Source organism: Trematomus bernacchii, unplaced genomic scaffold (genome assembly GCF_902827165.1).
Source record: "Trematomus bernacchii unplaced genomic scaffold, fTreBer1.1, whole genome shotgun sequence".
In the NCBI taxonomy this organism is placed as follows: domain Eukaryota; kingdom Metazoa; phylum Chordata; class Actinopteri; order Perciformes; family Nototheniidae; genus Trematomus; species Trematomus bernacchii.
In genome coordinates this window covers 47-25,174 of record NW_022987732.1, presented here as the reverse complement: position 1 = coordinate 25,174, position 25,128 = coordinate 47, and the positions used below count along the sequence as shown (strand labels likewise).

General features: G+C 39.3%; 1 protein-coding gene across 1 annotated transcript; it reads left to right on the top strand.

The window, feature by feature from the left end:
• Nucleotides 1-7,006: 7,006 nt before the first annotated feature.
• On the top strand, nt 7,007-24,412 carry cops7a (COP9 constitutive photomorphogenic homolog subunit 7A; the record flags this gene model as incomplete). The annotated part of the gene is given in 3 exon segments (XM_034145759.1): nt 7,007-7,119; nt 21,821-21,943; nt 24,337-24,412. Coding segments are annotated over 2 exon segments (199 nt in total), but the record flags the coding sequence as incomplete, so codon positions are not given.
• Between the last annotated feature and the right edge of the window lie 716 nt (nt 24,413-25,128).

Below are 25,128 nucleotides of genomic sequence, written 5' to 3'. Positions count from 1 at the left end.
CAAAGGTTGAATACCTACTGTAAGCAAATGATTCCCCAACAATCAGAAAAATGCACTTTACAGTTCTCACTATGAATGGCCTATAGTCCTGCTGCATTATATCATAATGTTGAATTATTATCACTAATTTCTAATAGTTATATCAATAATTTAATGTTATAGCTCGTTGCAGTGCAGCTTATTCCATCTATTCTTTACTCTGTTGGGGGATGTATTCTTTATATAACCAAAAGACACATTACTCATATACTAGAGTATTTGAAGACCAATTTTCTTCTACTTGTACTTCAGTAAACGATCTGTGCTTCCTCTCCTCCGGGCTGGGTGTATATCTGCCTGTCTGTCTCTCTCTGTCTCACCCTCGATGATTATTCTCTCTTTATTTCAGCTCAGTGCGCTTTTGGACACCTATAATTGGCAATAAAAAAGATAAAGCGCTCTCTCCAGTCCGGTGAGGGTCATGTAATAGAAAAAGCACAAAAGTCCATAATTGTGAAATATTTCCCCTGCAGGGCCAACAGCTCTCTGGCAGCTCGGCCCGATAATGTGCAGGAGAGGACCGTCTCTCATTTAAAACAAACACCACGGGGAGGGACGCGCATGATCTATGATCTATTACCACACACACACACACACACACACACACACACACACACACACACACACACACACACACACACACACACACACACACACACACACACACACACACACACACACACACACACACACACACACACACACACACCTGAGCATTTGCAGTATTCCTAAACTAAAAGCGAAGTGGAGTGTTTTATAATATTTAGTTTTCATTCCACTGTATTTTGTCAACAACGCTCAACTTTTGCTCATTGTGACTCTTATTCTATTTCATTTTCAACATTTTACTTCTTTTAACATCCTATAAACACAGTTTGATAGGTTCATTAAATTGGCCCTATAATGATTATTTGGGTTTCCTCTTTCCAGTGGTGTGTTATATAGGTTTTTGTGCATGTTAATGGTCTGCAAAGGCTACAATCCCCGTGTTCCCTTCAGAGGAGGTTTCTCACCCACACTTCTTGCCTGAAAAATCTCCATTAGACTCCTTTGTTTACTTTTGTGACATAGTGACATCACTATGTAACACTTGTGCTTCTATTGGCTTGCGCTCCAACACATTGTACGTGATGGGCTAAGGGGTGGGACATCTCTAAGTGGTTGACCAATCACAACAGAGCCGGCCAGCTAACCAATCAGAGCAGACTGGGCTCTGGTTTCAGACAGAGGGTGAAAAGAGGTGCTGCAGCACAGACAGTATGAGAAAAATAAAGAGCTTTTTGAACATTAAAGCATGGAGACATGTCACAGTAGAGACACTAAATACAATATGAACCTGAAAATGAGCAAATTAGCATCCTAATTTTGGTCAATTGCTTGTAACGTACTTCGAAGTGCATTTGATTTGCTCGAAAGATGCTGTGTGAAAAAGGTTTGATTGATTTATTGAAAAAAAATGGAATTAAATGAAACTTCTAACACTTTATATTACAAGTAGTAACATGTTGTAATAGCCTTTATCTAGAAATAATTATTCAATTGTACCTTATGAATGTGACATAGACGCACACATTACGCACTGTATTGTGACAAATTGCTAATATTCCCAGAAGTTAAATATTACTATAGTGGGTGAGGTAAGCTGGTAATATAATTTATTTCCCATTACTCAGGTAGACTATTTATTTGCTGTGTCATGATACATTAGCTGCACAGTAAACCACATTTGCCATATAAAAACAACGACAATGATTTATAAGCACAATTAAAACAAAATATACTGTCATATGAAGGGTACAAGGTGTTTCTGTGAAATATATAAGCCACATTAAACCTGCACCTGTCACTTTACATCAGCGGGAAATACTGTATGTCATTATGTTTTACATGAGCGGGAAATATGTCATTATGTTCTATAAAGAATAACTGACTCTTATAATAAACACTAATCTGACGCCTCACAGAAAAACAAGATAAAATACCTTATAAAGTTACACAGAACTTTCCATGGCAGTATATTTCCATGAAAGCCACGTCGATATGTATCTATTATCTTTATTTATTATTTAAATTACATCAATTAATCTTCTTAGAAAGCATTTAGAGAAATGCTGTTTTAATGGGCAAAAGGGATGTGGTAATGCAAACAGAGGAAACACAAATGTAGAAAGATATCTGGCAGTGAGAGCAGAGCAAGTTAATATTTCAAATGACAATCTTTTACAGCCGCAAGGGAGCTCATATAAACTCAATTATTGTAACGGCAGCAATAAAATCAGATATTCACAGACTGCAGAGGAGTTGCACACGATATGGAGAAGTCAGTGGTGGATTAGAAAACACAACAGTAGGAAAATTACATTCGTTTTTAGCCAGGCTTTAGTGGGTGGTAATGACTGTCCAACATTTTGCTCAGGACTCAAATATCTACATTACATTACATGTCATTTGTTAAACACTTTTATCCAAAGCGACTAACATACATTCAGTACTGTGGACAATCCCCACAGGAGCAATTTGGGGTGAAGTGTCTTGCCCAGGGACACAACGACATGCTGTCTGCAGTGGGACTCGAACTTGCTACCCCCTGATTCGAAGTCCAGCACATTACCTACTGAGCCACAGCCTCCCATTTACAGGAAGGACTGACATAATATTGTGTAAAAGTATTGAAGGATATTCAAGGATCATTTGACAGGATCATGATACAAAATGCAGTTGTAGCTTAAAGTCCATTTTACCACATATCAGGGATCAGGGTCTTCAGTGGAATAAAGCTTGAGCTGTGCAGGGATGAGCGGCCATCTTATCATACTGCGTGTGTGTGTGTGTGTGTGTGTGTGTGTGTGTGTGTGTGTGTGTGTGTGTGTGTGTGTGTGTGGCTCTGAAATGCACACACCTCACTTTATCATCAAACTGGACAGGAATGAATACTTCATCTGCGGAGCCCTGCTGGCCAGCACAGGTGTTCCTCATTCCCCTTAATTGGGTCTGTTACTGTCCACTGTGTGTGTGTGTGTGTGTGTGTGTGTGTGTGTGTGTGTGTGTGTGTGTGTGTGTGTGTGTGTGTGTGTGTGTGTGTGTGTGTGTGTGTGTGTGTGTGTGTGTGTGTGTGTAAGGCAAGGTCATTTTCTCTTTACTCTTTAGTAAGTAGTAGTTTAGCAGCTGCACAGAGCAAGCATTCAAAATACCAGGACCCTTAAACTAAAGCAAATTAAATCCATTCAGCCATCACCATGTGTATATCTGTAGCTACACTTGTGCTTGTTTCCTACTATGCAAAACCAAAACACTAGAGTCTATTTTTTTTTGGAGGGGGGGGTTCCAGGGTTTGATAGAGTCCATCATCCCTGTAAATACTAATTATGCTCACCCATGGTCCATCTGACCAGGGGATTTCACCTGAAATGCTGTGTGTGTGTGTGTGTGTGTGTGTGTGTGTGTGTGTGTGTGTGTGTGTGTGTGTGTGTGTGTGTGTGTGTGTGTGTGTATGTGTGTGTACAGACCATATACAGTATACACACAGTGTAAATAAAATATACCTTTTGCAACTAATGCACATGATGAAGCAACGTTGTTGATGTACTGAATTACATAATTTGTTTTTGTTGTCCATATTTGTGCTGTTGCATGCTAGGGTAGTGCTAGCAACTGTTATAATATGCTGCTATTCAACCCTTTTTTTTGGGGTCAAATGGCTGAGGTTTTATCTCAATCTGACTTCCTATTTGACATTACGGTTAAATATATAGTTTAACTTTTTTTATATGAGTTTATTTCACATGTACAGTGCGCATTAATAAACATTTCTGTAAAGACGCCATGAGTTAGCCAACAGTGTATTTGTCATCTGTTGTCCCTGGACAGATGTTATAAGTAAAGTCACCCCTAAAAACATATTTAAAATAATAAGTTAATACAATCATTAAAAGCATGCAACATAGATGCTTATATAACAAAAAAAGCTCATAAAACCAATAAATAAAACATGTATTTAATACCTACATACCTTGAGTTCAGTGCTCTAAAACAGCAGGCTTTTTTTCACAGCAGATATTTCTACCTGTCAGTAAAAAAAGCACAGGTGTGGATAATAACACTGATTATGTCAAACTTCATTCCAGCTGCTTCAGGTTCAGTTTCAGGGTCTTGTTATTTTGCATGTTGGCTCGCTGTCAAACTGCGATGACTTACGGGCACACTTTAATAAAACCAAGTCATGCAATTCAAATGCAAATTGCTTTATTTTCCGTGGGGAGTTTCGTTTGTGCGGTGGACAAATGGGACATGTAAAACATAAAAAAATCTAATTCAGACACAAAAGCTTTGGATAAAAACAGGAGGACCAGCCGGGGGCCGTGATAGAGCAGCAGTGTGATACAGTGCTGGTGTTTGTGTTTGAGTCATTATTAAAATTGTATTAGCAAACACCTGTGCTTTTCTTACAATAACAAGTTAAATGTCTGCTGTAAAAATGGCATTATGGTTGGCAAATGCTTATATTTAGACGTTAAAAAATACATATTTAAAGTTTGACAGATGTGGGTTGTGTTCAGTGTAAGAACCAGGATCCTTGACAGTAAAATGACAGTAACAGAAAAGTTAAATAACAGAAAGTTTTGAGCATTTTAATTTGAGTTTAAGACACAGAGTGAGCACATTTTTCAGAAAATAAGGACATTTTGTGTGGTTCCTTTCTTAAGGATTCAGGGAATACATTATATAAATTACGTACAAAAATGTTGGGTTTTTTGTGTGTCTTTTACCTTAGGACGATCTAGAGAAAGAAGCCAAGACAGTTGGTGGATTTGATTACCACTTCTGGATTAGCCTACCTCACATAGAGAAGGACAACATTGCAACACAAGTATCATCTAATTTTAACATTACATTTTGTATCTAATTGATTTGTTCAAGTTTATTATTGAAGATGCTGTCCTGCGTGCATTTAGTCTTTGATTATGAACAGCCCAGCGAAACAAAGTAGTATTAGCCTGTTTTACCTAATGATATTGAAATATAAATAACACAACATTATCAGCATCAAAACAAAGGTAACATTGATATTCAAAAGAGACACAAAAATGACAAATTCTTGTATCAAAACCTCCGATAAATCAGAGTTAAAAAAAAATGTCTTCAATTAATCAAAGGCTGGTGAGTTGAGGCACTTTTCCACATCTGTCAGAAACGTTCACAGATGTTATTTATAGCTCACCTTATCTATGCCTGTTTCCTCTCCTCTCTCACTCTGTCACAGATACTGGGATCACAGCAGCTCAGAGTCAAATCACCAGCAGTCAGGAGAGGAGCATGGAGAGGACCGAACCACCGCAGACAGACACACAGAGACACCGTCTGATGTTCCCTTGAGATCACATTTATAAACGCATCTGCCAGATGGATGTGATTCAGCTTGATTGAATCCTCTAACAACTGGAACGTCTGGAAAGTACACAGTTGTGAGCGAAAAATCTACAGAGTAATTGTTACATGTTTGGGATTACAGATAATTAAACACACACCAAATATATTTTGTAATATACAATGTATAAACAGAAAATGGTGTATTTTCATTCAAGTAGAAGTTGCTGAAACTCTGTGTATGTTTTAAGAAAATGAAATCAGTATGTATCAAACATAGGACTTTGATTGACAGTAACATAAGATAACATATTGTTTTGACTGTCCATTTACAATTAATGAGCCTTTTGTTGAATGTGGTTTTATGTTTTTCTACCAAAGGACTTTTATTTGAATGTCAGGTATTCCAGGTCTGACATTAGAAAAAGGTCTTCACATGCAAAGTTGAATGCCACGAATGCTAAAGTTTGGGCATGGTTATTAGAGTCTGTCTGTGCTCTTCAACTTCAGGGGGAGATTTAAGCAAATTCACTTTTCAAAACAGAGCCCCATTATTTTCAGAATTGTTAAGGTTAGTTAAGTTTTCCCTTTACAATGGATCTTGTTGCTTCACTGCACGACTTTAAAGACCAAGTGTTTGTAAGTAAAATGTTCTTTAACCTAACTTTTTTATGTCTCTGAAATCCACACTTCCACACATCCTGCTGACAAATTATCCAGTTGAAGTATTATCATGTATGTGAATGCACCCTCCGACTATACTGAACATGTGACATCTTAACATTGCAGTCTTCTCCTTCTTCCAAGTACGGACATGAGTTGTGCGAGATTTAATTTATTTTGCCCTCTTGGATGCAACTGAAATATTGAATTGAGTTTTAATATTCACCATCGGTCAAACCATTTGGCTGACAAGTGGGTTTCTCTAAAGCAGTATATTTAGTCTTTATGGGTATGGTACTACTGTTTTCCTTTATATTTCATTATATTTCATAAGAATTAGATATTAGATATCCCACTTGCCCTAAGCCCATGGAAAATGGCTGTATTACAGATAGAACAGGGGGCACAAACAAGTATGTGGTGTCTTTGAACTTTTAACAAGTTGAATATCGCAAGAGATGCACACATATGTGTAAAATAAATCATATTGAAGAGATTTAGTAAACGAAATGTTATTGTTTTCTTATTTTTTTATAAAATCCAGACTTTGACTATTGGTTAAACATTCATTTTTAATCTACAAATGTTAAAGGTTTACTGTTAGATAATTGCCCAAGGGATATCCATACCAGATTTAAAGCTTTTAGACAATTTACAACAAATATTCTGGAATTTTTAGATATCATAGGTCTAGTTTTGGGCGCAGTCTATGTACATATAAAGGATTGCAGGGTTCTTAACCAGAAAAGACAATAACAAGAGACATATCCTCTACCTTTAACCGTTTTGTGCCCGATCTGATTTATCTTGGGACTTATTTTGTGAACAACATATTGATCCTCTCTGTTGAAGGAGGTTTAAATCGGATCACCGCTAGATGTCGATGTGCTCTCTGATCCACTGATTCAGATGCATGATTGACAGCTGCACTTATCCCGCCCCTTTCACCTTACTGTCCAATCAGCGATTACGTTGCTTTGTTGTCGTACGTGCGCTGACAGCGGAACTGAACAACGAGAGGGGAGCCTGTCTGCCATAAACCAACACAATAAGGTACATTTGAAGACATACAGCCTTATTTGATCATTTTCACAGATGCATATACGTGTGTATTTTTTTTTCCTATTATTTAGCTGGATAAATGGTGTGATTTAAACCACTAGAACGGATTAAAATGAACTGAGGCCTAGTGTCAGCGGATAAGTGAAGCCTGGCGGTTGGTTAGCCGTTAGCAGCAGAGCTAGCATGACACACTGAGCTCGATGCAGCTAACACGCATTTTAGAGAGAACTCTTACTATAAAAAACATATTCCTACGTGAAGCGAAATATATGTTTGTTATGTTGAGCACTTCATCTGTCATTTGCATTAATGTCTGGTGACATGCAAGGTGATTTAGCGGTGCAGCTAACGTTAGCGTTTATATAGGGACAACCAGGGAGTTCAAATACTTGTATCACTTCAGAATCAGAATACATGTATTCGTCCTACAGAGGGGACATTTACATTGTTAATATTAATTATGAAGCATGCATCAAATATTCAGAATCAAGTTTATTGCCAGGTACGTTTACACAGGAATTTGCTTTGGTGTCTGGTGGTGCAAACATTAACAATCTAATAAAATAGGTAATAATTAAAGGTAAAAGTAGAAATTACACAGTTTACAATTCACAAAATACACATCCAGTACCACTTACAATTGTGAGAGTACAGCCAGGTGATAGTATTGAAAGTGGAAGTGTATTGCACAGTTATTTACAGATGTATTGCAGTATATACGTTGACTTGTCTAGCTAAGGGACATTACTTAATTCCTTGATCACAACATCAAAGCGACTTAATGTTTTGATTATTTCAAAATGTAAGACAGTTATTGGAACCGTAAAGAGTGGATATCTATCAATGTATTTTTCTAATAACTCAAGTCTCTGTCTTCTTATTTGAGACTTTTTCCTTTTATCTGCACTCCCTGGGCTGGTAGTTGACGTGGACTGAAAGCAAAAGTAAAATTATATTTCTTTCTGAAATGTTACTCAAATTACATATCACTGTATTACTTAATACGTGAATAACTCAAAACTTTGTGAGACCCAATCTATTTCCTTAATTATGTGATGTAATATGAACTTTTCTGTGCGGAAGTCCTAATAATTGTCTCCTGGTGTGACATTATGTTTAATGATAATATTTAATTCAGAGATTGTCAGACAGAGTAGAAATATATGCTCAACCATTATCAAGTTGTTTTAAATATTTCCCTACAACAATAGTAATCAATTTAAATTTACAATCATGTTATTGAACTACTAAATGATCTACACATAGGGACTTTTCATAAAAGTTTGGGTTATTTTCATTATAATAAGTATGAAACCTGATTGAACTAAAAACTATCTTTACATATTAGGGATGGGAACGATTAATCGAATATTCGAAATTATTCAGGTATTCGAACATGAGAATATGAGTTATGAATATTCTTTAATAAAACATTTTTTGGGAGGGGTGCCTAAGTTGATTACATATTATCAAATGGAATAATTCAATGTATACGACAGTGCCATAGCTTAATGTGTTAGGTCTAAAGGTGTGTTTTACTCCGCTCACCGGTCCCTCACAGCGGGCAGAGCTGCAGGTGCTGATCTCTCTCTCTCGCGTCCGGTTATACTTCACTCGCGTTTATGTCCAAATCCATCAGATCTAGCTAGTTCTAGCTAATGATATGGCTGCTGCCCCTCCCTACACGCAGATCACACAGACTCAAACCTCATCTTATGCCCAAATTCCAGCTGAGAGGGTCTTCTCTACAGCTGGCCTGATTATGAATCGCCTCCGCACCCGCCTCTCCCCTGAGTAGACATGCTCATATTCTTAAACAAGAATGAGTATTGAATAGCTGCATTCTGTGCATAGGCCCTGTTATAGGTTGTTGATCTCTGTTGTAATAGGGTTACGTTACCCTAACCCGTTATGTTGTTTGTGTATGATCCCTCTTTAATTAAAAAAACAAGTTATGTTTTAAGCATGAAAGCTGTAGGCCTATAGCTGTCAACTGTTCAAACTGTGATCACCAGTTCAATACATTTGACGAATTCGACTTGGTTTCTATACTTATTTGAAATTATTATTATTATTTTTTTTGTAAACATTTTTTCCACATTTATTATTTTTTTTTATAATATATGTACATTTCGGTTAATCGGTTAACCGTTTTTTGGGGGGTCGAATATACATTTGCTTTCAAATTCCCATCCCTATTACATATGCATAGTGATGCTATTACTCTTCTTCTATTCAACACTTTTCTCAGGCATTTGAGAACCAAAATGCCTATTTTCTTTACTTTTCTTTTTGTCGCACCACAGGACATTCTGTCACACCGATGGACACCATTACAAAATATGCCAAGTTTTGTACAAAACCTTTATTATTTCATCTCTACTCTCTAAGTAGGGCTGCTCAATTATTGGTTTTTCAGTTAAATTATACTTAAAGTTCAGGGTAATCAACTGTTAAAAACATACTGTTCACAATTTTTTTCTCCAATAAATTGATGTTTTCAAAGTAAATGGATAATCGTTTTTAATAATCGTGATATCAATTATTGACCAAAATAATCGAGATTATGATTTTTGCCATAATCGAGCAGCCCTACAGTATCTCTAATGTTATATTCTGAACATCAGAACCAACAGTGCTATTTAAAAAAAATGATTGGCAAACAGCCATCATAACATCATGTCACATCATAACATGAACATAAACGGAAATGTGAATAACAATGGATAGCTTGAAACATATTCAAAACAATTCATTAAACAATTCATCCATAAAACTCATTAATGTTCATTCATGTAACATTCAGTAGAGATAACCAATTTCATTTTTCAGTCAAATTCATTGAACAATTGATAAAACTCATTAATAAAAACATTCAGTAAAGATAAACACATTCATTGTTAAGTAAAATTCAGTCACATCTGTAGTTTGACTCGAGTGGTGAAACAATGTCCACTAGCTCATACTGTAGATTTTGGTGCTTGCAGGGTGCGTACGGGTGCTGGAAATCCTTGGAAATGCTTGAAATTGTACGAGGTGTTTTCAAGGTTTGAAAAGTGCTTGAATTTTGGGAATGGTGCTTGAATTTGGGATAAAGTGCTTGAAATTGTAAATGCTTTACTTCGCTTTTTAGATTAAAAGAAAATAAAGAAGTCGGAGCGCGCTTAATTGCTTCGCTTTTACATAAAACAGCTCCGCTCCGGCCTTCCCGCGCAATGCGCGTGACCGGCAAGTGTTTTTTGTTACGTGGGTGACCTGGGCATTCTGATGAGAGTGATAGATGACAGTATGCCAGGAGGTTGCCGTGTCAACGAGCGTTGGCTAGCAGAAGACAAATACAAGCCATGGCTAAGACGAGGGTCAAGCGAAGCCCAAGAGTAGCCTCCTGCAAAGTGTGCAACAATAACGATGCGAGAGTCTGCGCTGACGAGCCACACACCACACGAAAGGTACGCGGTAGTAGAGCATTTTAGATTAGGCTATCGTTGCATGTAAAATACATGACACTTTTCTCTGTGCGCGGCAAAACAAGCTCGCCAAAATGGCTTCACTAGTCTGGCAGTATTTTAAGTGTCCGAAAATGACAATAAAATAGCGGTATGCAACGTGTGTGTGAAGCAGAAATCCTGCAGCTCCACCCGCTGTGACGGACCGGTGAGCGGAGCAGAACACACATTAAGAGTTAGACCTAACACACTTAGCTATTTTATCTACCTCTGGAACAAGCTGATTCCGGCGATCGGCCCCAAAATTGGCGATCGGAGCATCCCTAATAATTGTATATGATATGTTTTATAATGATTGATCATTAAAGTGTTATCAAAGCTGGTAAAGGTGCAGCTAGTTTGAATGACTTTGTATACTGCAGGGTAGCTTGTGAATTTACTCCAGGTGGAACTAAAGTCTGATTTAACACTTGATTATATTTCACATCATTCATCCAGATCTGTAAAGTAACTAAAGGTATTAAATACATGTAGTGGAGTCAGTACAACATTTACCTCTGACTGCCATTTACCTCTGACTGCCAACCTAAAAGTACCTCAAAAAATAGTAATCAATACTATATTGAAAAGTTATTTGGCTGATTGTTTTATATTGGCTCAGCCAGGTTATATGGGATGCCCAGTCTACGTACAGATGGGTCACACATTTTGAAATATTAAACTTATAGCATAAAGAACATCTGATTTAATGTGAGGTAGGGAAATAATCATTTGAGTATGTGTATATAAATATGTAATTTACAACAGCTGTAAGATGCTTGAAAAGCTTGAAAATGCACCTTGAAAATGCTTGAAAAGTGCTTGAATTTGACTTTGGAAAAGGTGTAAGAACCCTGTGCTTGGGACTCGCATCATGTTTCTACATTCTTTCAGATCTCATTGAATAGTAACCAGTCATATTTGGTGAGCTGTGCAGCACGCTGGTTGGGCTCTGGCTCGGAGATGACACTGGCGATTTGTTCTCTGTGGTAGAAAATGCAGTCTGGCACTTGAATACATTTCTCTTTCCATGCTGAACCATACAGTTGATTTCAATGTTGTCAAGAAGTAGCTTGGTGATTTGACCAATAAATAGTTTGTTTTCATAGCTAACTATGACAAACTTTCCCACAGTGTACTCTTCATTCTTCTCCACATCAGTACTGGGACTCTCAGCATAGGTCTCCTGGATGCTGTCTGGCTGCAGGTGATCAGAATTTGCATTCGAAGAATCGTCCATCCTCATCTTAGTTGGTTTGAAGCATTCACACATCTCTGGGTATTGGCAGAAGCAGCTCAGATCCCTGTAGTAAATCTCTCCTGGACAGAAAGAAAGTATCTGGTGTGTTTTAAGAAGCCCGGGGACTTTTGGAACTGATGGTGGCAACATTTCATTGAAGACATTAATGTCACTTTCATCAATCCATTTGAATCGGATGTTCTCGACTTCTCTGTTGATCAGAAATGCATACAAGTCCTTCGGATTTTGTAAGTCTTTCCCCCCATGGACATGGTTGTCCACCATCCGTTTCACAGCTCCACCAACTCCATCAGGTGCACCCTTACCGTGGGCTCTCTCTGAGTAATTCCAAGTGATTTGCTTGAGCCCCCAAGTATAGGGTACACTGCTGAGGAGGAAACAGTTTGCCCTATTTCGATACTGTGTGACTGGACCGTCACTTAACACATGGAGCGTGCCAATCTTTTGGACCGAGTTTTACATCATTTCCTGTATTACAGGTTTGATATGGGCCCACGCAGCCCGTTCATTATGGCTGAGAGAGTCAGAGATTGTGGCATACAATTGTGAACCTGTTGATTTGTAAGCCACTACTGTGTGGATGGATGCCTGTTGTCGATTTCCTCCAAAATGAGATGATTGAATCTCTGTGTTCAATTTACAGGCATAATTTTCAGAGAAGTCAACATGTAGAACTATTTAGTTCTCTCTCAGGTTGTCTTTCAGTTGCCTGAATTTCTGGGCCTGGTGAAGCCAGTTGAAATGATGGATGGCAATGGCGTCCAACTCTCTGTTGAATTCCTCAACAAGTTTTGCCACTGTACCATTTTCTGTTTTCTTTACCCAGTTTTTATATGTTTTGTTCCGAACCACCACGTCTTCCTTCGTCCAGTGTTCCCATCTGGCTCGCTCGTCTGGGTTATAAGCCGCAAGCTTGATTTCATCATAGCAGCACTTTGTGCATGTTCGATTCATACAATGTAAGTCTTCAGTATTACAAGTAATACTTGAGAGGAGATTTTGAGGAGAGTATACCCCACTGTGACAAGCTGTCAATTCGGAGCCGCATGTTTTCATGCTGGTAGCAGGCACATGTATTACGATCATTTGATCAGGCTTCTGTGACAAAGAATGGCTTATATCGTACAAACTGTCTATATGATATTGCATGATGTGCTTCACATGTCTGGTTGTACTCTTTGTGCAAATCAACTAAAGATGTTGCTAGTACTCTCCTCTGCATTTTTTCCCAAGGAGAAGTCTGCTGTTCTCATCTCTAGTCAAGAAGGACTCCCCTTGTGTTTTTCTTTGTCCAGCAATGTATCCTTGTTTGGACTGTTTTGTTATTGAGGAACTTTTCCCCCAAACGTTCCGTGTCTGTATGAGGCGTTGGTTCTGCCTTCTAAACCTCTCAGCTTTTCTTTTTACTGTTTTAACTTGTTTAAGTAATTTCTTATTTTAAATCAATAGCAGCTTTTTGACAGTGGATTTTCTTTTAATCCCTTGGGTTTGATTGGAGCCATCTCATTGGGGGAATGTGTTGGTGTGCTGCATAAAACAGGTACTAGGACTTCATTGACCTCTTCATGGTCAGAAGGTTGATCATCAGCCTGAGGTGACTGTGGAGTTAGTTCAAGTATAGCCTTATTGGCCCTGTCCCTTGCCCTACATCTCCTTTTTGAGTTCTTCCATTTTTCTTGAAGCCGCTTTTTTGTTGCTGCTGACACAGACTTCACACTGAGGCTAACAATTTGTCCATTCACTCTTTTCTCCTGATATCTGCAGAAAAAAGGACAAAACCTTAAGCATTTCTGCCCATGTAATGAAACATTTTAGTCGTTTAATCATTCTTGGTGGCATGTTAAATTTACTTTCTGCGGCTCTCTCTCAAGAGATCCTCTCTCCTCCTTGGATCTTCATTCAACCTCTCCCTGTACTTTCTTGTCCTATCCTCACGTCAACCACCCATAATCACTAATAACATTAACATGATATAGTCTATATGGCATCTATAAGCACACATCACCATATAAATACCACCACATCACTCCAGTACATCTATAACATTACAATTCATTTCAATCAATTTAAAGCCTCAATCACGGTCAAATTAATGTTGACATGACTGGTTGCTTAATATCCAACTTTTCAACAAATCTTTAATCTCAGCTGGAACCATATTGTAATGTTTGGCAACCATGAATTCAATGGTTCAAACCCCACTGCAGTCAGCATGTCGTTGTGTCCCTGGGCAAGACACTTCATCCCAAATTGCTCCTGTGGGGATTGTCCACAGTATTGAGTATGTAAGTCGCTTTGGATAAAAGCGTCTAACAAGTAACATGTAATGTAGTATAGGGCTGCACGATATTGGAAAAAACTGACATTGCGATTTATTTCCCCTGCGATATATATTGCGATATGAAAACATACAGGAATTGAAGAAAAGACCGTTTTTTTTGTCCGCAAACCATCCTTTCTTGAACTTTAATGCTATACAATTGGTATTTTTCTAACTATATTGAACCGGATGAAGGATTTTAGTCACGGACGTCTGGATCTTAAGTTATCAGAGCAACAAGCTGAGCTAGCTCGGTTAGCAGCGCCGAACTGCCCTGGAGAAACACATGAAACTACTTTATTCAGTGTTTTTACCTTTAACCACGGGGTCCGTTTGCTTTGGAGATTTGATTGTGATTGGTGGTTTGCTGTGCATGCAGAGCCTGCATGTCACTCACTCAAGTACCCCTGACATGAGAGCCGCGCAAGTTTTCCTTTTGTAGCAAGCAGCAAAAGAATTGTAACATGACGTGTTTGAGTTAATTTTACCTACTTAAATCGCACGTCCTGCGATGTGAATATCGCGATTATCGTCACGACACCATATATCGTGCAGCCCTAATGTAGTACCATCACAGTCTTCAAAGTAGTGTTAAAGTCACACTGCAAGGATGTTTGTGTAAATGTTTGTATCTGTTGTGTTTTTGGTGTATTTTTTTGTTCCAGCCACATTTGCACGTTTACATTTTCCGAGCCTTTGACAGAAACCTTCAGTCAGTCAAGTATGTGTATCTTATTGTTAAATATCCATTAGGGTAGTGCTGAAATGATAAGTGGGTTAATTTTGACAGTGACTTTCACACACCATTTTTCAGGCGCTTAACTTTGCTCCCATTTCTAACTTTATAATCTTAAAAGTAACAGTGCTTTTACTTTATTGGTAATCTTAATACCAGTGCCTTCATTGATATACAGTTTTACCCTTTTGTTTTTCTTTATATTCCTTTAACATTCCACGGTGTCATGTACATAATATTCTCTATCAGCTTGCTTCAACTCATCATTGAAGCTATTTGGAGTTTACTTCATATATTATGAAATATTCATGTTTTTATGTCTGCATCATTACATCCACCGGACATATCCTATATCTGTTGTGCATTATCTTCCTTAGACTTTTAACAGTGTTTTTAGGCCGTATAGCATGAGTTTGTTATGATTGATCCACAGCAGAGCTCACACTGTTTGTGGTTGTTAACCGGTTGAATTTCCCCTCTTGGTTTTATAGAGATAATTTCAGTTAAAACGGTACGATCAGTTAATACTAAGTTTACTTGCTCATCATAAAAACTTCCAATATCTGTCTGCAAATCTGTTGAGACACTGCTAAATTCAGCATCGGAAGGATTCACCAAGTTGCACTTCATTTCATTAAAATCTCTATTCTCCAGTGGTTTGCAGTTATCTTCAGACCCATTTAAGATCCGTTTTGGTATAAGAGGATAATGGAAAAGATTGATGAACCACTTCTTATTAGAGCTGAGAGTCTGCTGAAGTGAGAGCTGCTTTAGTGAGTTTTTACTGGACAACAAGGGACACTTTCAGCTTCTAAATACCATTTATTTTATCGTTTTACTTCTAGTAGCAGTGAAACGTATCATTCTGTTATGAACAGTATCAACAGTACAAATAACAATAAAGCTAAACCCTAGATAGATAGATAGATAGATAGATAGATGGACAGATAGATAGACAGATAGATGGATTGATAGATAGATAGATAGATTGATAGATAGATAGATAGATGGATAGATGGATAGATAGATAGATGGACAGATAGATAGACAGATAGATGGATTGATAGATAGATAGATGGATTGATAGATAGATAGATAGATAGATAGATAGATGGATAGATAGATAGATAGATGGATAGATAGATAGACAGATAGATGGATTGATAGGATAGATAGATAGATTGATCGATAGCATAGATAGATGGATAGATGGATAGATAGATAGATGGCAGATAGATAGACAGATAGATGGATTGATAGATAGATAGATGGATTGATAGATAGATATAGATAGATAGATGATGGACAGATATAGACAGATAGATGGATTGATAGATCGCTAGGTTGATAGATGGATAGATAGATAGATATAGATAGATAGATGGATATAGATAGACAGATAGATGGATAGATAGATAGATGGATTGATAGATAGATAGATAGATAGATAGATAGATGGATAGATAGTAGATGGACAGATAGATAGACAGATAGATGGATTGATAGAATAGATAGATGGATTGATAGATAGATAGATAGATAGATAGATAGATAGATGGATAGAGATAGATAGACAGATAGATGGATTGATAGATAGATAGATAGATGGATAGATGGATAGATAGATAGACAGATAGATGGATTGATAGATAGATAGATAGATGGATAGATAGATGGATAGATGGATGGATGGATAGATAGATAGATAGATAGATAGGTACTTTATTGATCCCAATTTGGGATTTTTTGCGTTGCAGCAGCATAAAAAACAAGTCAATGTACATAGGAAACCGAATGTTTTGCATGGGGTTTGTAGTGCCAGTTGAAACATGCAAAATATAAGAGAAGGTACAGGAGAAGCCTTTATACAATTTGTTGTCGTGGTACACAATTAAACATTGTTGACAATAATTGGCTAAAAGAATTGTGGTAATGGTACAGCAACAACAATGTTGTCATTATCTAAGGTCGTTACCGCATGACAAATAGTTGATCACAATGAGTGGGTATGCGTTCCTGTTCCTCTATGGAATGCTTTGAGTTATTCTTAGTTATTTGCAGTATTATTTTAGTAGTGTTGTTATTATTTTTCCAATTGTTGTTGGAGTGGTACTGTGGTACTGTTTATCTTGAAAGCTGCATTGTGCATATTGAGCAGGGCCACTTTGTTTTTTTTCCAGCAATCTCTCGCTCAGCCAGGTCTGTCCTCCTTTTAAATTCAATAGAAATACACGGATGGATCCAATCCAGCCTCATTTGACTTTTAAAAATGCATGAAATCAAAAGCAGTACTGTTTCAGAAAGGGTCTAGGTGAATTTGTTTGGCTGCAACACATGCCCGCTCATCTGTTCGGCTCCAGCTCTTTACACCTCACAAGATGTGCATGTGTGTGCATCTGAATGTATCAAATTAAGGATACTACAAAACACCCTCAGCACCAACTGGGATGAGAAAGAGCGTTACCCCTAGATTCCACCGGGTCCGTCTGCGCCGCTTTACGGCTGCGTTTTTGGTCCGGCGTCATACCCTACCAGGCGCGTTTCAGAAGCATTTCAGAAGCGGAGCGTCTTGCCTGCCGGCTCTCAGTTTTTGTTGATTTGGGCATATTTCCTGGACAGGCTACTTTGTACAGACAAAGTTAATAATAACTGTAATATTCCAGTTATAAACGACATGAATCAAAGATGTGTTGCTGTATTTTAGTGGTAAAAAAATGCATTCATCATCATAATTATTCCTATATATATAATTTACACAGTGCCTGTAAACCGGAGGAGAACGCTGGCATTTCTCCTCCTACTTGAAAGACTACGGAGGGATAGGGTCTGCAAAATTAGTTTGTGTGTGTATATATATATATATATATGCTATATATGCTCTGAACGTTCCACTTCCTGCCTGCCCGACCATACGTTACGGCTGCGCCGCGCCAAAAATAGGATTCATCCTAATTTTAGAGGAGCCCTGCGCCAAGACGCTTCTGGGACGCTTCTGAGCCGTAACACGCCGCGTGTGGTGGAATAGCACCCATTGACTAGAGTGGCCGTGAGCGCCGCGGCGCAGCCGTAACGCGGCCGTAACGCGGCCGTAACACGCCCGGTGGAATCCCAGGGGTAAGAATATACAGTCTACGGTAAGAGCCAGTCAGACTAGTCTTAGCTCAGCAGTTGGTCTACGGTAAGAGCCAGTCAGACTAGTCTTAGCTCAGCAGTTGGTCTACGGTAAGAGCCATTCAGACTAGTCTTAGCTCAGCAGTTGGTCTACGGTAAGAGCCAGTCAGACTAGTCTTAGCTCAGCAGTTGGTCTACAGTAACGGGCCGTCTCCACAGCAGCGTTAAAAAATCTTGAAACGCTTCTGCCCATTCACTTTGAATGGGGTGACGTCACTTTCCCTCACTTTTCGCCGAAATGCTTTGTGGGCAGGCGAGCGGAGATTTTCAGGATTTTGAGGATTCAAAGTTGAACAATGTTCAACTTTTGAGGCTGAGGTGGAAGCGTCAGCCAATCAAATCCCGTGTACGCAAATCTGACAGTTCAAGCTCTAGCCAATCAAACGGCGTGTATGCTGGGAGAGAAATACCGCAGGTCATTTCCTCATATTCCAAAAAATGGAGGAGAAATTAGCGGTAGCGAATCAATCACCCGGTGCTTTATGACCAGACCTACCGGGATATAAACCGGAGGAGCCAGGCATGGAGGGAGGTGGCAGAGACAGTGGTAGGTTTTCGCCTGTTTTGGGGAGTTTATATCCAGTTTACTTCGGGCTTTTTTGCTTCGTATGTCGCGGGCGGGAGATTCATGTGATTGGTTGCTCGCAAAAAATCCTCAAGCTTCAGATACGCCCACCTCCAAGATTTTTTTAACGCTGCTGTGGAGACGGCCCGTAAGAGCCATTCAGACTAGTCTTAGCTCAGCAGTTGGTCTACGGTAAGAGCCAGTCAGACTAGTCTTAGCTCAGCAGTTGGTCTACAGTAAGAGCCATTCAGACTAGTCTTAGCTCAGCAGTTGGTCTACGGTAAGTGCCAGTCAGACTAGTCTTAGCTCAGCAGTTGGTCTACGGTAAGAGCCAGTCAGACTAGTCTTAGCTCAGCAGTTGGTCTACGGTAAGAGCCAGTCAGACTAGTCTTAGCTCAGCAGTTGGTCTACAGTAAGAGCCATTCAGACTAGTCTTAGCTCAGCAGTTGGTCTACGGTAAGAGCCATTCAGACTAGTCTTAGCTCAGCAGTTGGTCTACGGTAAGAGCCAGTCAGACTAGTCTTAGCTCAGCAGTTGGTCTACGGTAAGAGCCAGTCAGACTAGTCTTAGCTCAGCAGTTGGTCTACGGTAAGAGCCAGTCAGACTAGTCTTAGCTCAGCAGTTGGTCTACGGTAAGAGCCATTCAGACTAGTCTTAGCTCAGCAGTTGGTCTACGGTAAGAGCCAGTCAGACTAGTCTTAGCTCAGCAGTTGGTCTACGGTAAGAGCCAGTCAGACTAGTCTTAGCTCAGCAGTTGGTCTACGGTAAGAGCCAGTCAGACTAGTCTTAGCTCAGCAGTTGGTCTACAGTAAGAGCCATTCAGACTAGTCTTAGCTCAGCAGTTGGTCTACGGTAAGAGCCATTCAGACTAGTATTAGCTCAGCAGTTGGTCTACGGTAAGAGCCATTCAGACTAGTATTAGCTCAGCAGTTGGTCTACAGTAAGAGCCATTCAGACTAGTCTTAGCTCAGCAGTTGGTCTACGGTAAGAGCCATTCAGACTAGTATTAGCTCAGCAGTTGGTCTACGGTAAGAGCCATTCAGACTAGTATTAGCTCAGCAGTTGGTCTACAGTAAGAGCCATTCAGACTAGTCTTAGCTCAGCAGTTGGTCTACGGTAAGAGCCATTCAGACTAGTCTTAGCTCAGCAGTTGGTACCCAGACTCGCCTGCATTAATTTTAAGAGATGGCCTCAGGTAATAAAACCATTCTGATGCAACTGCAATACTTTTATCATGTATCTGTAAGACTGAACTTCCTCTGTGTCCCAAGATGTGTCCACTGGGATTAAGATATTTTAAAATAGCAACAGGACAGCTCCTCACATTGAAACATTTGACAGTTTGGCACTTTTCAACTTGAAGAAAGGAACACATGAGTAGAAACAGACTGACATCCTCTGTTGTGATTTTGTATTTGCATCATTTTTCACTCTGAAACGTGTGGATTACAGAGCCAGAGTCAGGCCAAAGAACCAAATCACTGAATGGTCCTGTTTTTGGTTTTTTATTCTTCCGGGGTTCGCTTTCTTTTCGAGACATAGGCAGATTCCTGTTACTGCTTAGGTTATTATTCTGGAGAGTGCTTTAGCATCGTGTCTCAATTCAGGGAAATGGTTTTTGATGAATATCCATGCCCTGCTTTGCAGTCGTTACAATTGTTGCCTGCATTGTTGCTACCTAGTGCAGCTTCTCCTCTGCTATCTGAGCCGCTCTCCAGGTAATTGTGGGTCAAGTGCTTCAGTCGAGAGCACTTGACTGTTAGACGTATAAAGAAAAAAGGAGTTTTGTTCGCTCAATTCTATGTCCTTTCAGCTGGCCACAAGTGGGTAGACTGGGTTTTTCGAGAGGATAAAAAGACTTCTACATCGCGTGGAAACCTAGGGTTCATTAATATAGCTTTGCCATTCTTAGGTATTCATGAACGCTTATGACAGGTGTTCTCTAGTAACCATTCCTCAGACGACTGAGTGGTTAGAAACATTATCACCTTGACTTTTATCCACACTTTCGACACACCTCTGCTGCTATTATGTGACATTCTTCAGTTTCTTTGTGTTACTTGCTCTAGGGCTGCACAATATGGAACAAAAACTGCAATTGCGATATGTTTTGATATATGAGAGGAAATTATCTATCTGAAACATTATCATTGAAAAGGTTTTTTTTTTAAGGATTTGTACCAAACAAGGAGATTTTATTATGCCTGTTTAATTTCTTAGTAGCTCCACAACTCGTCATTCGGATATATTTAAATAATGTACCTTCACCAGTGATATTATTGCACTAGTCTATATTACGATTTTCATACATTTGGTTAAAAAGACTTCGACATCGTGTGGAAACCTAGGGTTCATTAATATAGCTTTGCCATTCTTAGGTATTCATGAACGCTTATGATGGGTGTTCTCTAGTAACCATTCCTCAGACGACATTATTACCTTGACTTTTATCCACACTTTCTACACACCTCTGCTGCTATTATGTGTTATTCTTCAGTACTTTGTGTTACTTTCTCTAGTTCTGCACGATATGGAAAAAAATACTAATTGCGTTTATTTTGAGCGAAACTGCAATAGCGATTTTTTTTGAATATATATGAAAGGAAATTATCTTTTCAAACATTATCATTTAAAAAGGTATTTAGCAATCAAGGAGATTTCATTATGTGTGTTTAATAGTTTGTCGGCGGGTTTTCTTAGCAGCTCCACAATACTTCAATCGGATATTTTTAAATAATTTACCTATACCAGTGATATTGCACTAGTCTATATTACGATTTGGATTGATTGTACAAACCTTCTAACCTCTGTGTCCTCTGGCTCCGACTTTTATCCACACTTTCTACACACCTCTGCTGCTATTATGCGTTATTCTTCAGTCCTTTGTGTCACTTGCTCTAGGTCGCATGATATGGGGAAAAATGCTAATTGCGTTTTAAAAATCTTATATTTTTTGTGAAAAGGCTATTTGTTTAAAAGGATGTGTGCCAAACAAGGAGATTTTATAATACTTCATTCAGATTTTTTGTACATATTTGACCTTTACCAATGATATTGCACTAGTTTATACAGTATTACGATTTAGATACATTTGGATTGATTGATTGTACAAACCTGCTAACCTCTGTGTCTCTCTGTCTCTCTGTGTCTTCAGATGGAGGTGGAGCAGCTCCTGTCTCTGTCCGGCCCCGCTCTGGCCCAGGCTGTCAGCTCTCTGCTGGAGACCCCCGGCCTCTACGTCTTCTCTGACATCCTGGAGCTGCCTAATGTCAGAGAGGTAATCACGCTCTCTCTCTCTCTCTCTCACTCTCACTACATCTTCCTCACCCTTTGTGTCGTCTGAGACCTTTTCAGACCTGGCATGAAATAAAATCCATCTCAATCAAACACAAGAAAGTCAATCTCACAGGTGTTAATGTATCGGCAGTATCTAATCAAACATGTATCAAGAGGGGTCAGTGCAGCATCGATTGAAGTATTTCCTCCCCACATTGAACAACATTAATCATCAATGCATGTGGAAGTGTGTATATGAATGCACTAATGACGTAATCTAGGTCACGACTCACCAATTATCACATCCATATTTAGAAAATCCTTGGCGTGAAGCAGCTTTCAAACGGTACATTATCAACCTATTATGTATTTTGTACGCAAAACCTTCATGAGAATACGCAGTTTCCACCTTATTTTAGAAGTGAAACGCTGCTGTTACACAACAGTACGGATGTTCTGCGTCATTTAGGGCTGCACGATTTGGGGAAATCATCTAATTGCGATTTTTCTGACAGATATTGCGATTCGATTTGCGATATTTGTTTTTAAGCGACCCAACGGAAGTTTATTGTGAAATGCGGCCATATCTCCGGCTAGGAAGGTCGTATCAACGTGCTCCCGTCTCTAGCACCCCCGCAGCCCGAGCTACGAGTGAAATAACTAAACTTACATGAAACTTCCGTTGGGTTGCTTTAAAGTCAAGCTTCAGTTTAAGATTCACCCTGTCATAGAAACATGTGATGGAGCATTACTAACCTGACTCAGATGCTTTGTTTCACCAAAACATCTAGGAAAGCTCCATTGGAAGTATTTCAAAAATACTTGGCAGGTGATTGGATCAATCTGTCTATCACCTTCTATCATGGGCCACTTCTGATTGGTTAACAATGACTGGTGCATGTGGAGCACAGCACTTCTGATTGGTGTGGATGATTGACACACAAGAAGCGTCATTGCTCCATTCTTTAAGAAAAGGATAAAGAGAAATCCAGACCAGGGGGGATATTTACTTAACATTGTGCCCCTTTTAATGCAGTGAACGGTGAAATTGCTTTTGTTTTCATTTACTTAAGGACCACACCAAGGTTTAGTGCAGATAAAATAGAAGACGAGAGGAATGCGTAGCGACTTTCCTTCAACACAAAGCTTTACAGCTCAGTTTCCCTCTGAGGTTTTACTGCCTCAATGTGTTTCTTTCTGACATTCAATGACCTTTAAAGTTATTTGTTTACTTCAGTTATCTAGTCCAAGGGGTTTTAAAGGTAAATACATCCCCCATTTAGCTTTTCCCAACTCATACAGTCATCCTTTTTCGGGGAGACTTATAAATGCATACAAAAGTGTCTTAATCCATATAATCTTTGAGACTCAACAGCAGAGATTCTACTCTTTAAACTCAACACATCATAATGCCATATATATTGGACATTTACACAGGGTGTCCGCGGGGTCTTAAAAAGTATTAAAAAGTATTAAAGGGCATTTTCCAAGGTATTACATTTTGTAGCTCGTTTTCAATAAGTATATAAATTGTCCAAAGAGGTTGTATTCTACAGTCTGCCTGAATGTAATCATTGCGTAGGTGTGTAGTGTGATTCTGTGTAGTTTATTTATGGCATCCCGTTGGATTTGACGTCATCTGAACAGGACATCGCACGCTCACTGCTTGATAGCGCGCGAAGGTCCGTTTACGCCGGTTGTTAAAAAACATCGTTATGGGGAAATGCAAGTTTGCGTCCAAATGGTTGGAAGATAACGAGGAAGGACAATCAATACTGTATATAGTCAATGTGAGGTGAAGTGTGTCGCCAAGGTAACCGGTTAGAACTCAAAGTGGCCATGAAGTCTTAAAATGTATGGTTATAAATGCATACAAAAGTGTCTTAATCCATATAATATTTGTGACTCAACAGCAGAGATTCTGCTCTTTAAACTCAACACATCATAATGCCATATATATTGGACATATACTATATATATGGTAATCTTAACTTAACGTACATACTCCCCTGGTGTTCACTCTAAGAGCTGCAGCAGAGAATATACATCAATATAAAACATTACGGTCTAAAGTCTTGCTAAATGGATTTCAGTCAGCCAAAAGGGAACACAATGAAAGTGAGTCCCCGGTTGAATACTGAGCAGAGATCTGAAGTCTGATAAGGATCACTGCAGACAGACGTCAGTGTGAATATAACCCCTCTCAAAAGAAGTGTCTGACTATAAGCACACTTCATGCAGTCCATCGCTTTTCCTCTCTCTCTCAGCAGGACCTCTCCTCAGTGATGTGCAAAGATAAAATGCAGCTGTGTAGTTTTCTATGTCGAGAGTCTCTTCTCATTACTTCATCTTTTGTGTCTCTTCTCTCCCCCTCATCTTCCCTCTCCACCACAGATGGAGAATGGCCCTCATGCACCGATGTACCAGCTCCTCAACCTGTTCGCTTATGGAACCTACTGCGACTACAAAGGTATTGCAGTGGCAGCAAAGTGTAAATAAGTAATAGGGCGTCCCTGCGACTCGTTTTATTAGGAGCTGTATTTCTTTGTGAATAGCCTCACCTGAGACACCGCAGGCATGTTGTTCACAAAGTTCCTGAAGTGCTTTTATCTGTTTTTGGGAAGCTTTTCTTATCATTAAGCGTTCTGATTGGATGATCGTCTTCTGTTCCTGGCACAATTAGACATCTTTTGTGACTTCATTTTCCGTCTGTGTAACGCTTCAACAAGAAGTGGAATTTTAATTATGTCTAATTTTATGCCGAACATCAACCAATAGCCTGAAAAGAGGATGTAGCCTACTTTATTGTTCCCTTCCCTTTGGAGTCGCGCCGACAGGGAGCACATTTACTTTCATAGCACTGCTTTGTGGAGCCTTGGAGGAGCTGTCAGAGCTGCCGTCTCCCAGGGTGTGGGTCTCGTCACCAGGGGAGCAGGAGAGAGAGTCGCTGGAGACCCACTTACTCCCCCACTTCCTCCCTGACTCTGTTCTCTGGCTGCTTAAAGAGCTCCACACTCACCTGCGTGTCCCAGCATCACATTACACTTCAAAGTAATAAGCACTGCCTCCATTTTGTGACTGTTTGACCCTCTGCAAAGTGACACTTACACACTGCTTCTCTATATTGTCTCCGTCTCTCTCTCGCTCTCTCTCTCTGTGTCTCTCTCTCTCTGTCTCTCTCTCTGT